The sequence below is a fragment of the Theropithecus gelada genome, chromosome 15, assembly GCF_003255815.1.
Source record: "Theropithecus gelada isolate Dixy chromosome 15, Tgel_1.0, whole genome shotgun sequence".
Lineage (NCBI taxonomy): Eukaryota > Metazoa > Chordata > Mammalia > Primates > Cercopithecidae > Theropithecus > Theropithecus gelada.
In genome coordinates, this window is record NC_037683.1 from 78,882,438 (window position 1) to 78,897,259 (window position 14,822).

Here is a 14,822-nt window from a genome sequence, read left to right on the forward strand (position 1 = left end):
TGCAATTTACTGCCTCCCATATGCAACTGGCTCTATCATTCTTAGATGCCTTTGTCCATACTTCCCGGAGGTCCTGCGTCTTCCATCATTTAAACGGCACAATATTGACTCACTTTTCAATTTCCAGTACCCAGGTCACCTCAATGAAATCTTTCCAGACCCCGTGGTAAAGTAGGCTCTTTTTCCTTCTGCTCACACTATGCCCTTACATAATTCTATTATTGCCACTGTAGCACATGATTGTACTTCTTTGTTAATGCCTATTCCTCCTCCCAGACAGTCCTGCTCTATTCATCTTTGTATTCTCAGCACCTGGCAGTGCTTGCACATTGGTGAATGAATGAAAGAGTGTTTAAGGGTCTAGAGCTGAGTGATCACGCCCAGGTCTAAAGCAGGGTTAGTTGTGAGGAGAGAAACTAAGCATGATCACATGTTTTGAATATTCCCTAATTAGAAAGGAAAATAGTTATAGAACTGGTAGAAGGGTGGTTAAAAGGTTGATAATAAGTTTATCTGTCTTCTTCCAGAAGACTAAACAGAATGTGCTCATAAGCATTAATTCTGCATTATTTAAACACAGGCAACCCTCTGCGTGCAAGCAAGTTTCACTGCACAGATGTAGAGTTCTGTCTTAGGAGGAGCTATCACTGCAGAATTTTCCTGCCATAATGAAAGTGCTAAGTATCTGAATAAGATTTAAGTCCAGGCTGAAAAGGCCATAAGAGGATGTCTTCTGTAGTTGCTGAGATGTTTTGGACATTCTCTTCTCTGATAAAAGCTGGAGTAGGAGATGCGATGGACTGCAAAAGTCTGTGCAGCTTCCTCTTTCTGTTACTGCCCAGGAGCTGCTCAGTCTACCTGTCAGTCCATAGTTTGGATATTGGAAGATTCGGATACTAGATGCAGTCTATGGGGGTCGGCAACCTGTGGCAGCCAACAGTGATAATGAAGCACATGACACTGAGCACAAGCTTCAGCCACATGTGGCTTTGGGCTGTCTAGTGAGTTGACTATAGATGGAATAAAATGAGGGCAGGAAGGAGTGATGTCTGTGGAAGTAGGACACAGAACATAGGAATATAAGGCATGCAATAATAACAGGCATTGCAATTCAGAGCAGCCACTGATGTGCTCAAAAAATAAAGAAGAATTAGTAAATAATAACTGATATCACTTGAGGAACCAATTGTGGGATAATCGAAACCTTCATATTTGAAGACAATTATAAAAAGCTAGAGTGAATAATAAGTCTAAATATGGCCAGTATTACTCTAGTCTGAATAGAACAAATAATAATTTAGAATTGAAGTTGAGAGAGTGGCTGATAGTATAGGATTCAACTTAGATAATTTAAAAAATCTCATCTCTGACTCTCAGCCTCCTTATCTACAAAATGGAGAAAATAATAATTGTCATCACAAGTTAAAAAGGTAATTCCTACACAGTACTAAACAGGCATAGCATACAGTAAGTATACAAGAAGTAGTAGATACAATAGGTCCTTCATATTCCTGCGCTGTTTCTGTGGGTTCTATGTTATGGATACAACCAACTGTGGAACAAAATATTTGGAAAAAAGATGAGTGGTTGTATCTGTACTGAAAATGTATGGACACTTTTTTCTTGTCATTATTCCCTAAACAATGTAGTACAACAACTATTTACATAGCACTTACATTGTACTAGGTATTATAAGTAATCTAGAAACTGCTTAAGGTATTCAGGAGGATGTGCATGTGTCATATGTAAATAGCACACTATTTTATATAAGGGATTTGAGCATCCAAGGCTTTGGGTATCCAAGGGGATTCCTGGAACCAGTCCCCCATGTATACCAACAGATGACTGTATTTATTTTTACTCTTTTATTCAAGGGTAATTTTGTTTCATACTTTCATAAGGATCTATATACTCCTTGTTAATTTTAACCTACTAAATCCAAATGAATAGTTTTGAATCGACTTGGAGCTATGTAAGCCCTGTCCAAGCATTTTGCAGGATTTCTTTGCCCAGGAAACTACAAGAACATGTAATTAAAATAATCAGTAAAGCAAAATGATAACCCTTTCTTTCTAATATTTTTAAAACTTTTCTTACCAATAAATCCCCCGGACATTTGGTCACGATTACATGGACCAGTTGTTGACTTTTCCCAGTTAGTCCTGCCAGGGATTTCATACTATCTTCAGGCACCACTATGTATAAGCCAAAAAATAGCCATGTCTACAGTCACTGCCTGTGTATCCAAGAGGCAGCTGAGGATGAATTCACTCTCTAGAAGGTGATTGTCCACAAGACCTAACTGGATGGTAATATAGGGAGAGTATGGCAAGGTCAAAAGAAAGTAATCCTTTGAAAGATTCTTAATTTCACTAGGTTGGTGAGGACTTATGTTGGTATAAGGTGGCTTCTCAGCAAGGTGACAGATTTGTACTATATTTTCTGGATCATGAATCTGTCCTCTCTTTGTGGTAGTGAGAGACCTTTTCATTCCTTCAGTTTGTTCAACAAAGATTTAGTGAGTGTCTCCACTGTGCACCAGACCCTGTACTACATGTCAGATTCAATAGTGAGAAACAGATGGGGTCTCTCCTTTAATGAAGATTACTATCCAGGGGAGAGAGCAGATATTAATCAAATAATCACTCATTATATGAAAAATTAAAATTCTGGTGAATGTTATGAAGAAAGAGTATGAAGAGATGCTGATAAGAAAGTATACAACAAGAGGACTTAGCATGGTAGGAGAGCAAAGACCAGGGGAGATGTTTGGGACTTAGCCAAGACTACATTTCCCCACCCCCTTGCACCTACATGCATGGCCAATGGAATGTAAGAGGAAGTGATGTGTCACTTCTGGACCAAAGTGGTTAATGGTCCAGCATACCTTCCCTACACTGAAGATTAAAAGGTGGAGATGTTTGTGACCTTAAGGATGAGTTGGTTTAACAGCCAGGGTCCCTGCAGGAGAGAGACAGCACACATGACAGGGTGTGTTAGTCAGGGTTCTCTTAGAGGGACAGAGCTAATTGGAGATATATCCATATCTATATCTATAATCTATCTATCTATCTAAAAGCGAGTTTATTAAATATTAACTTATGTGATTACAAGGTCCCACAATAGGCTGTCTGCAAGCTGAGGAGCGAGGAGAGCCAGCCCAAGTCCCAAAACTGAAGAACTTGGAGTCCAATGTCCAAGGGCAGGAAGCATCCAGCACAGGAGAAAGATGTAGGCTGGGGGGCTAGGCCAGTCTTTCCTTTTCAAGTTTTTCTGGCTGCTTTATATTTGCTAGAAGCTGATTAGATTTTGCCTACCAGATTAAGGATCCACCTTCCCCAGACCACTGACTCAAATGTTAATCTCTTTTGGCAACACCCACTCAGACACACCCAGGATGAATACTTTGTATCCTTCATTCCAATCAAGTTCACACTCAGTATTAACCATCACACAGGGTGTTTAATGAGAGTTAAAGATAACGTGACTATTTACAAAGATGTAGGCAGAGTTAGGGGAACAAAGAAGGGATAGTGAAGCACTCTGTTACCAGCAAGAATGTGAACCTGTTATTCTATCTGGACCTAAAGGTAGCTACTGGAAATGTGACATAATATCAGAGCTGTAAGAGATGGGAGTCCGACAAGAACCGTGGAGACACAGAAAAAAGGAAGCCAAAAGAATAAATAATCTGACCTCACCATCCTCACTCCCTCTGATCTCCTATTGTCATTTCCCTTGACTTATCCCAACTAGAATCCAGTGGCAAGAAAGCCCACTGTTACGGTCGATATAGGTCAGGCTCCTGCCAAAGACCAAGATGAGAAGAGTGGAGGATAGATCTGGAGGAGCAAATAGAAAATATCCAGCACAATAGTCACTGAGTAAGTGAAAGAATATGACCGCAGACTGAAAGCAGATTGTGTGTAATGGAGAGCATAGCAAGCAAAAGGAACAGAATGTACTAAGGCCTGTGGCAGGAATGAGCATAAAGTCTTCTAAGAACGCCTGTTTTCAGGCAGAAGGACTTGGCGGAAGGCTACCTCAGCTAGTCAGAAGGGTGATCGTGTTCCAATCATAGTCAAGGAGGAAGAATAGAGGTCATGAAAATCAAGACTAAAAAGTGTCAGATGCGTGGGGTAACATGGAGGCCAAGAAATAAGAAAGAGGCCCGAATGCAGAAGACAAGGAAGGTTCAGTGAAACATTACAGGCTATGAATCTTGAATGAAGCAAGGGCATGCTGAGCTCATCCTCTTTGGGTGCTGCCTTGTGATGCAAGAGCATTTCCAGAGTCCAAATGGCAGACAAAAGTCTTAGGCCTTTCCTGAAGATATTTCAAAATGATGTTGGAATTAGAAGACTGCTATCTTGGGCCATCCCATTCAGTCATTTAGGCAACAAATATTTATTAATGGTTTTTATGTTTCCTACTGTGCTCACTAGGTACTGAGAGATGATGTGACTCCTGTCTTTGGTAAGCTCACAGGCTAAGCAGGAAAGACAACTGTGTAAATAACTACTTGTCATATCCTGTGATAAGTGCTGTTAGAGAGTGGCATGCAAGGTGCCAGAGAACCCAGCCTACCCCAACTAGGGAATCAGGGAATGCATCCCTGAGATATGAGATTTGAGCTAGGTCTTGAAGGATGTTTCCCAGGTAGAAAAATGAGAGGAGGGAATGTTATCTAGGGGCAATGTATTGATCAGTGGATGCCAACTACTACTAAAACGATCTCTAAATCTCAGCTGTTTATCATAATAAAATTTATTTCTTGCTCATGCCATGTCCAGTGTGTTCTGAGTGGCTCTTCCCAAAGTGGTGATCCAGAGATTCAGGCTGTTTTCATCTTCAGTGCAGGGAATGTATGCTGGACCTTTAACCACCTTGGCCCAGAAGTGACACTAATCACTTTGCCTCACATTCCACTGGCCATGCATGTAGATGCAAGGGGGTGGAGAGATGTAGTCTTGGGTAGGCAGCTGCTTCCTGGCAGCTGCATTCTGAGAGAGCGTGAACATTTGGTATGGGGTGATGGCTCCCACTGCCACAGGGAATTGCACATGAGGGAGCACAGAATGAAGTAAAGGGACGTGATTCCTAGCCTAGGGTGTGTGTGGAAGAAAGGAGAGGAGTAAAGAAGAAGAGACTAAAAAGGTCAGCCATTACTGGATGGCTCAGGACTCAGGACAACATACCAGAGAGACCTTCTCCTTCTCCCCCAGATGTGTGGAACTGTTAGAAGTGTGATACGGCCAGATTTGCATCTCTTCACAGTACACTCATTTCTCTTTTTTTTTCTGTACAAAAAGAGAGTGAGAGTTGTGTAAAGAGTTAAACACTGGATTTTCATCCTAACTCTGCCAACTGCTGCTTACCAACCCTTGCTACCTACTTAGGCTGGCTACTTAGTATCTCTGAGCCTCAGCTTATCAATAAAATGGGCACAAAACTATATGTACTCTCTATTCCAGAGAGGCATGAAGATCAAATAATGTCAGGCAAACATCCTTTGGCAACTGCAAACTGCTCTACATATAAAAGGGTTTTAGTTGCTCTACTTTGCCTCTGCCTGAGGGGAGATATTTTTTCCCAGAGCATGAAAGTATAACTCAATGACTGCTAAGTTCCTGAAATATATCCACTTCTGTGATGACCTACCAATGGTAGAATAAGAAATGAGCTCAATATTACCTCTATAAGAAGAAATAAATACAATTAGAGGCAGCTCCAATGCTTCCTAAGGTGCTACGTAAGAAAGCATAATGGAATTACCTGTGTTAATGACTTTTCTTCTTCCACAGTCTTGGAAACCACAGATGGAAAGGGCTGAGGTAGTGTGTTTCCATTAGAGCCTAAGTATTTGCTTTGACTCTTAGGGTGTTTTCCCCACAGAATTTATCCTTGGTCCTCCAAGGCTTTGTTTTCCAAAGTTGCATGGCTTATGTAGAGAAAGGGAAATGTCCCTCTACCTCCTCACTGTCTCTTCCCGTGGCATGACTGAAAATTTACTTGTTAAGATTTTTTAATATCCACATAAGTGGGCAGCAGATGGACTTATCTGGACAGTGCTAGCAAAAGATTGGATTCTTTTTCAAGGCCTAACTCAGTTTTGAAATAGCCAAATGATTAAAGTTACTTTGGCTTGCATTTTTAGAAAATTTTCTCAGCTTATAATTTGTCACTACTTCTCTAGATATGGCCTGGGTCTGTTAAAGTATCTTTTTACCAAATGGACCAAATTTCCAAAAGCCCAACCACATAAGGCTCCCTCCCATCTCTGTCTCTTTTTCTTTCTCCCAATTTCCTTTCCCCCATCTCTCTGCTAATGGTGAGATGTTCCTTTAGTTTTTAGTCTTCAGCATCACGAGAACTGGAAAACACTGCTCTAAGATGTGCTTTGTGCCATCTTAATAAATTAGATAAAGAACTTCATTTACACATTTCCAGGGCACCTGTTCCCAGAGCATCCAGGTGCAATTTCCATTGTCTCTTAACTTTGCATCCATACCCTGGGCTGAACTTGAAATTTAGAGTGTTGTGTTTTTAATCGAAGAAAGTTCTAGAAAGGTTCTTCTGAATGTAGTGCATTTTTCTTTGGGACCGTGGATTGCATTCTCCAACTTAACAGCCTCCATTTCTTAAATGGCACTTGTGAGTGTTCTTACAACAGACCATGGCCACATGAAGATGATGTATTTCCTGGGGAGGATGAGGAAAAGAGAATACTGTTATTTCTAAAAGTATAGACAGCCTGATAGCCAATTTTGGAGTCTGGGTGACATTTTAAATTGGTAATGCTCCTAATTACCCAAACCCTAGGAAACCGTATGGAATACAGCCACAGCTCTAGATTAATATAAGTGAGCACTGTGAACCCATTACTAACAGCATGTTCTCTTAGAATAATGGCACAGTATCTGTGTCATCACAGTGTGATATTGCAGTTAAAATGCACACACACACATCTTAATAATTCTTGTGTTTTGGCAAATTTTCCTGCTATAATTTTTTAACTTTTCTAATTTTTCCAACAAACATACTGCTTTGTTTCCTTGTCAACCATTGTCTATTGGTATTGCCGTGTTGAAATGTCAGTTTTATAGAAGGCGAATGTCAGCAAGCAATGTATGATAATAAAAAACATGAGCATGAAGGCAGACATGTTCAGAGTCAACTCTTAGCCTCCCTATTTATTGCCAGCTGAACTTGAGGTGGTTGTTCAGTGTCTCCGATTTTCAGGAATTTTTTTTAACCTATTACATGGGCATAATAATGTTGTCTACTCATATTGTTATTGTGAGGAGGTAAAGCCAAGTAAAATGTCTTGTTCAAAGTTAGTGCCAAAAGATGCTGAGACTAAAAGGCATCAATGAGACAGAAATACAGTAACTCAAAATTTCAATGATCAGGCTGAGATTCGAGCCTTAGCTCCAGCAGTGCTTGGAGAAAGGGACTGACCACATACCATCCACCCCTTGCATGCAGGGTTCAGTGTTGGCCTTTTTGTGCCAGTAAATGGCGGTTTTCTTGATCTAAGATCCAGATCTGAACACAGAGAGTGGAAGAAAAATTTCATCACTCCACTACCTTCATCTGCTCCTACCCTCCGAGAAACCTCTCCAACTTTATGGAGGGGGCCTGGTATAAAAGCACACACCTCGCTTTTGAATTTTTCAAGACTATCTTCAGTGATTTCTAAACCTAGATATATCATTCCAAAAATTACCGGCCACTGTTTTTGTTTGTTTATGCTGATAGAATTGGTGGAGCAAGCTCATTTGTGACACCTACTTCTCTTGGCCCTAAGCATCCTCAAAGCAGTCCATGTTACAAAGAAACTATCATAATAGCAATAATTCGTGAAACATCAATTATGTGCCAAGTGCTTTGCATGCTTTCATATTATTTAATCTCTACATCCAATTCTAAGAGTGTTTGTTATTAACCCCATTTAACATGTGAGAAAAACAAGGTTCACGGAGATTCATAACCTTGCCAAGGTAAGGCCACTAGAAACATCAAAGCTAGTATTTTAATAAGTCTGACCTCAACACCCAAAGCTGGCTTTGTGCCAGTAGCCAAGCACTTGTTTGTGTTTTCACACTTTTTGTTTTTTGTCTTCTTTCCTTTCGGGTGGTTCTAGATGTTGGTTGTGGATCGGGAATCCTGTCATTTTTTGCCATACAGGCTGGAGCTAGGAGAGTTTATGCAGTTGAAGCCAGTTCAGCAGCACAGTATGCTGAGGTAAGTGGTTGTAGTTTTAAGGCAGTTAATAAGTGGGTCTTCAGTATACTTCAGGGTACCCAGCGATGGAGTCTTCCACGTAGGTCATTTAGAATAATTTTTTTTTTTAACCAGTGATATGGTTTGACTGTGTCTCCACCCCAATCTCATCTGGAATTGTAGCTCCCTTTATTGCTAGTGTTGTGGGAGGGAGCCGGTGGGAGATAATTGAATCATGGGAGCAGTTTTCCCATACTGTTCCATGGTAGTGAACAAGTCTCACAAGATCTGATGATTTTACAAGGGAAAACTCCTTTTTGCTTGACTCTCATCCTCTCTTGTCTGCCACTATGTAAGACATGCCTTTCACCTTCTACCATGATTGTGAGACCTCCCCAGCTACGTGGAACTGTGAGTCCATTAAACCTCTTTTCTTTATAAATTACTCAGTATTAGGTATGTCTTTATCAGCAGTGTGAAAATGGACTAATAAAACCAGTCTCTAATTTTTGCTGTATTGGAATGTTACCACCAATCAAGCCTGATTTCCCTATAGTGATTGATATGAAAAAATTAATTTTTTTAATTGTCACGATACTGAAATTGTAGCAAAATCTTCTCCCTTCCCATCCACTGGGTGGCAGATGGAGCTGGGGTAGAGGAAGGGAGGCATGAATGTTTTCTTTTAATTATCCGGGTGAGGAGTAATATTTCACTGCAGTTAGATTTATTTTTTTCCTTTTAAGTGTTGTAATGACAATAGCTACACCACTCTAAATTTTACTTTTGGTTTAAGGGGCTGTTGCTACATGGTTGTAGTAAGAGGAAGAGACAGGTTTCTGTGTTTCAGGGAGCTTTTTAAGATTTCAGGTTCTGATTGGAGGAGAGGGAGAAGATTTGTTTTAAATGTAGTGCTCTATTATCGTTATGAAATGTGTACAAATATTATAAAATAAGTCAAAGTCAAGAGTCAGGTAATAATGGCTTTCAGTAATATTTGGATGTAATAATAACCCAATCAAACTGCAGAATTGGATATGTGTGCACCCGTGTGAACAGGGTAATGTGCTTGTCATTCATACCTGGAGGAGGGCTGAATTTTAATGAGGGGTAGGATGACAGATAGAGAGAAAAGCTTGGCTGCTGCTTCAGATGAGCATCATGAAACCCTCTTCCAGTCCGGAAAACTGGTACCTCTGAGTGATAGTTGGTTTTGGCATAAGTGAGCAAAGAGGAACCCAGAGACAAGTAAACAACTCTGGCATGTTTGAAGGGAAAGATTGTCAGAGTCTAATGGCTTGGTATGTTGTTGTATTTTCTTTTCTTTTTCCAGCAAGTCCTGAAGAAAATATTTTCAGTCATTTTTTTCTTCACCAGTTCTTAAATGTCATTTTTATTGAATATTGACTACACGCCAAATAATATTTGTGGGTATGTGTGTGTGTGTGTGTGTGTGTGTGTATATATATATATGTATATATATGTGTGTGTGTATATATATAGTGTAAAGAAAAACATACAATGAATGTGTGCCTGCTTCCCCTTTTAAGAAATAGACCATTAGCATTTTCTTTAAAGGCCCATGTACCTTGTCCTTCCTGATCACATTCCTTTTTTTTTTTTTTTTTTTTTTTGGAGAAGGAGTCTTGCTCTGTCACCCAGGCTGGAGCACAGTGGCATGATCTTGGCTCACTGCAAGCTCCGTCTCCCGAGTTCACGCCATTCTCCTGCCTCAGCCTCCCAAGTAGCTGGGACTACAGGGGCCTGCCACCCTGCCTGGCTAATTTTTGGTATTTTTTTTTAATAGAGACGGGGTTTCACCGTGTCAGCCAGGATGGTCTTGATCTCCTGACCTTGTGATCCGCCCGCCTTGGCCTCCCAAAGTGCTGGGATTACAGGCGTGAGCCACCACGCCCGGCCCACATTACTTTTTTTGCCCTAAACAGAGGTAGTCACTACTGTGAATTTTTATTTATCACTCTCTTATTCTTTATACTTTTACCACATATATTTCTATTCCTAAAAACATATCACTTATGAACTTTCCACCAATGGGCTCATAAGTATGCATTCTCCTGCAATTTGCTTTTTTTTCACCCAACATCGTGTTCCTGAGGGCCATCTTTGTTGGTGCATACAGCTGTTGTTTATACATTTTCAATGCTGTAGAGTGTCTCGTGATATGATATGCCTCAAGTTACTGGTCTTGTTGGCAGACTTTGGATGGCTTCCATTATGAAAGTATTATTATGAATAGTTTTGCACACGGTCTCCACTGCGTCTTTGCTGAAGTTTCTCAGGCATACACGGGAGTGGAAATGTTGAGTCATAGGGTGTGCATACCTTCGACTTTGCTATGTAATGCCAAATTGTTTTCCAAAGTGGCTGTGCCCATTTTTATTCCCTCTAGCAGTATATGCGTGCAATTGTTCTATGTCTTTGTCAGCACTTTGGTATTGTCAGACTTTGAAATTTTTGCCAATTTAGTGGTTATGACAGGATCTTTGTGGTTTTAATTTGCTTTTTCCACTTACTGATGACTTTGAACATATTTGCAAGCATTTTGGCCATTTGTGCTTTCTCTTCAGTAAAATGCGTATTCAGGTTTTTGACAATTTTTCTTTTGAATTGTCTAATTCTAATTTATTTGTAGGAATGAATTTTATTTTCTAGATATTAATCCTATATCAGTAATGTATGTAGCAAATATCTTCTCCCCTTTTGTACCTTACATTTTCTCTTTCCTAATGGCCCTAGTCAGCTTTAGATACAGAGGTCTAAAAAAGAATAGAGAAAAGGAGGATAAAAATATGTAGAGAGAACTCCATAGATAAAAATGCCTCTGCTTAGATATTAGTAGATTTTAAAATGAATTCTCAAGGTGAGGGGTTGAATTTAGAACTTTATTTTAGGTGCTGCTTATTCATTTATTCATGTCTTTACTCAATTGCACTCTACAATTCCATTGTTGGGCAATACAGGAGAAACAGTAACAATCAAGGTCTCTTCCTATATTCAAAGAGCTTTGATTTTTCATAAGGTATTGATCTTGTTGTATCCTATACAAGAGACCAAAAAATAAAATAAAAGAGTGGCATAGATAATTTGGGAGTTTTCTTTTCTTCATATAGTTTGTTTTTTTCATATATTTTAAAGTGGTTTGAGATACTTTAGCTACTTTTAAAACCTTAAACATCTAATGTCCTTGGATATAGTACTTTAAGGAAAAAGAGGAAGAAATTAGCTAGAGATATTCTCACCTTCCTGAGCCATAATCCTGTCTCCAGCCATAGCAAGTGCAAGTACACTGTGATTGTGCCTGTGAATAGCCACTGTACTCCAACCTCGGCAACACAGCAAATCCCTATCTCTAATAAGTAAATAAAATAAGCAAATAAGTAAATAAAAAGAGCTCAAAGACTACTCAAATTCCCTTTCCCTAGATTCACCTATTGTTTACATTTCACCCTGTTTGCTTTATCATTTGTTCTAGCTTGCCTTCCCACCACATGCAAACATACATTAATATTAATATGTATACACATATGTATATGAACACACATATGTATATGATCACACACATTTATGAACATATAGACACATTTATATAAACATGAATGTATATATGAAAAACACACATGTATATGAACACTATGAGTGTACATGTATGTATATGAACACACATGTAAGTATATGAACACATATACATGTATGTATATGAACACATACATGTATGTCCAGAGATATAGAGACACATACTTTTTCTATGGGTCAGTTATATATATCATAGCCATAACCCTTTATCATTAAGCATTTCAGTGTGTATTTCCTAAAAACAAGACTTTTATATAACCAAAAGAGAACTTGATTTAAAGCTGAAGAATAAGCTATATGATGACTTTCTCATTCAGTCTTTCAGTGTTGGTGGTAACAGGTGTTTGCAGTGGTCCCAGCATGAGCAAGGAGACTGTCACCATGGTGCTGAGGTGAGAGGAGTCTATACTTAACTGCCTCTTCCCTTCCCTTGCATAGTATTTCTAGGAAGGCTTGATTTTTGGGGTGGTGGCAGCGGGGGGACTGGGTCTTGCTCTTTCACCCAGGCTGGAGTGAAGTGGTGTGGTCTCGGCTCACTGCACACTCTGCCTTCCGGGTTCAAGCGATTCTCCTGCCTCAGTCTCTTGGAGGCTTGATTTTGAAAACATTAGAACCAAAGTTCTAAGGAATTCCAAAGCACCATAGTTTATCTTTGGTTTTAGCTTCTGTAGAGGATTTGTGTGTTACAGGAATCTTTCTTTTCTATGTACAACTGGGGCAGGTTGGGGACAGCAGTGGTTTTCCAAATGCTGTCAGGGACTGCTGGGAGCCCTTGAAATCCTTGCTCGCAAGTCTGTTTTGCTCCTGAGGCTTCCCCTGCATGTGGTCCTAAGAACAGGCTGGTTAAAAATGTATTCAGCGCCAAGGATGATTAGAATCTTCTCAAAGTGTGGATTTAACAACAGACTGGTCCCTCCTGAAATCCATGGCCTCTACTCTGCCCATAGCTCCTGCGTGGGTGTCATGAGATGCTCCCCAGGGACCAAGGCCCTTTCACCTTGTGGAGGATGATCTGTACCAGCACGTGGTTTTTGCTTCTCACACCAACACTCATCTGTACAGTTTGTGGGTGGCAAAATGCGACTGTGAACAGCACGGAAAAGAATTTTACTCTAAGAATAGGCTGAACTAGCAGCTCCGCACACAGTGCATGGTGCTCCTTTCGACCTTTTCATTACTTGGTAATTGAACCAGCAGACATTTAATTCTTTTCTCCGGAGTCTTCATTAAATTTCTCGGCAAAGATAAAATTGCAACAAGAAAGAAAAATGTACAAATTTAACAACCATCTCCTGTCCCTGGATTCTTCTTCACACGCCAGGCTTCTAGGCTTTAAGTAAACAGAATACTTTCAAATTGCATTGAATTCAATTTCAGTTTCACTTAGTAGAACAGCCTGATTTTGTAAGGGTTGGTCCTTGGTAGGCAGGCTGATGGCAATGACTTCTTATCTGTATGGCATGCATGTACATGTTTTTGCAGGAGTGGTCACAAGCTTGGCAAGGTGTGGCTACATGCTCTCACTGTGGGTCCCATGTGACATTTCTGGGTCAGTAATAAGATATCATTCCTGTTTAAGGAACAGGGCAGGATAAAGATCTCCCGTGGGTCTCCAAGCTGTGAACCTTCCCACCTCAAGCTGGAAGCTATCTCTTGCTCTTTTTTTCCTTTTCTTATATACGAAACATAAAGCAAAGTCCCCGAGATTATATAGACAAAATGGAAAAGAAGTAAGCATTCATGAAATCTATACAAGTATAAAATCGAGAAAAGGGAATTCCTTAATTTCAATTTATACACAGATAGATGTTATATCTCTCTACCTAAATGAGAAACTCCTTAAAGGGTCACCAGAATAAAAGACAATTAAAGTGAGTGATTATGACTAGATTTCTGTGCTATAATCAACTTAAACTTACAACAAAGTTCTCTGGCACTCAGATTTAACAATGTTCAGAGTCATTATTGGGCCACTATATAATTAGACATCACTAGTATACAGTTCCTAGATATGCCTCATCAGAATGATTTTTAAGGGTCAGACCAAGTGTCTTCCAGATCATGAAGTGGTGGAAGTAAAGGCATATGGAACTGGAACTGTTGTGACATGCCCTCTGTAGAGCAGCTCATCATCTTGAGCTGCTCTGTGCAATATGGTAGCCATCACACACATGTGGCTATTTAAATATAAATTAATTAATAAAATTTAAATTCCTGGCTGGGTGTAGTGGCTCACACCTGTAATCCCAGCACTTTGGGAGGCTAAGGTGGGTGGATCACTTGAGGTCAGGCATTTGAGACCAGCTTGGCCAACATGGCAAAACCTTGTCTCTACTACAAATACAAAAAATCAGGCGGATTGCCTGAGGTCAGGAGGTCAAGACCAGTCTGGTCAACATGGTAAAACCCTGTCTCTACTAAAAATACAAAAAATTAGCTGGACATGGTGGCATGTGCTTGTAATCCCAGCTACTTGGGAGGTTGAGGCAGGGGAATTGCTTGAACCAGGGAGGTGGAGGTTGCAGTGAGCTGAGATCATGCCACTGCACTCCAGCCTGGGCACAGAGCGAGACTCCACCTCAAATAAAAAAAAAAAAAAAAAAAGAAAAGAAAGAAAAGAAATTAGTCACGTATGGTGGCAAGCACTTGTAGTCCCAGCTACTCGGGAGACTGAGGCATGAGAATTACTTGAACCCAGGAGGCAGGGGTTGCAGTGAGCCAAGATCACACCACTGCCCTCTAGTCTGAGCAACAAAGTGAGACTAAAATAAAATAAAAATAAAAGTAAAAAATTAAACTCCTTAGTCACCATAGCATTTCTAGTGCTCAGTAGCCACAAGTAGCTATTGGTTATTGCATTGGACAGGAAAGACGTAGAATACATTCCCATCGGCACAGAAAGTTCTACTGGAGAGCAATGACAGAGACCACAAATAGCCAAAGTTCACCTTTCTGGCATGTTATGGCCAGAATGATGGCTGTGTTCACTGCCAGGAATTGGT

The 14,822-nt window shown here is 40.1% G+C and overlaps 1 protein-coding gene across 1 annotated transcript in view; it reads left to right on the forward strand.

The window, feature by feature from the left end:
- The window catches only part of LOC112607733 (histone-arginine methyltransferase CARM1-like), a 271,632-nt gene that overhangs the window by 175,700 nt on the left and 81,110 nt on the right, over nucleotides 1–14,822 (forward strand). The window contains 1 exon segment of the mRNA XM_025358879.1: nucleotides 8,147–8,247. Within this exon segment, the coding sequence (XP_025214664.1) occupies nucleotides 8,147–8,247 (101 nt within the window).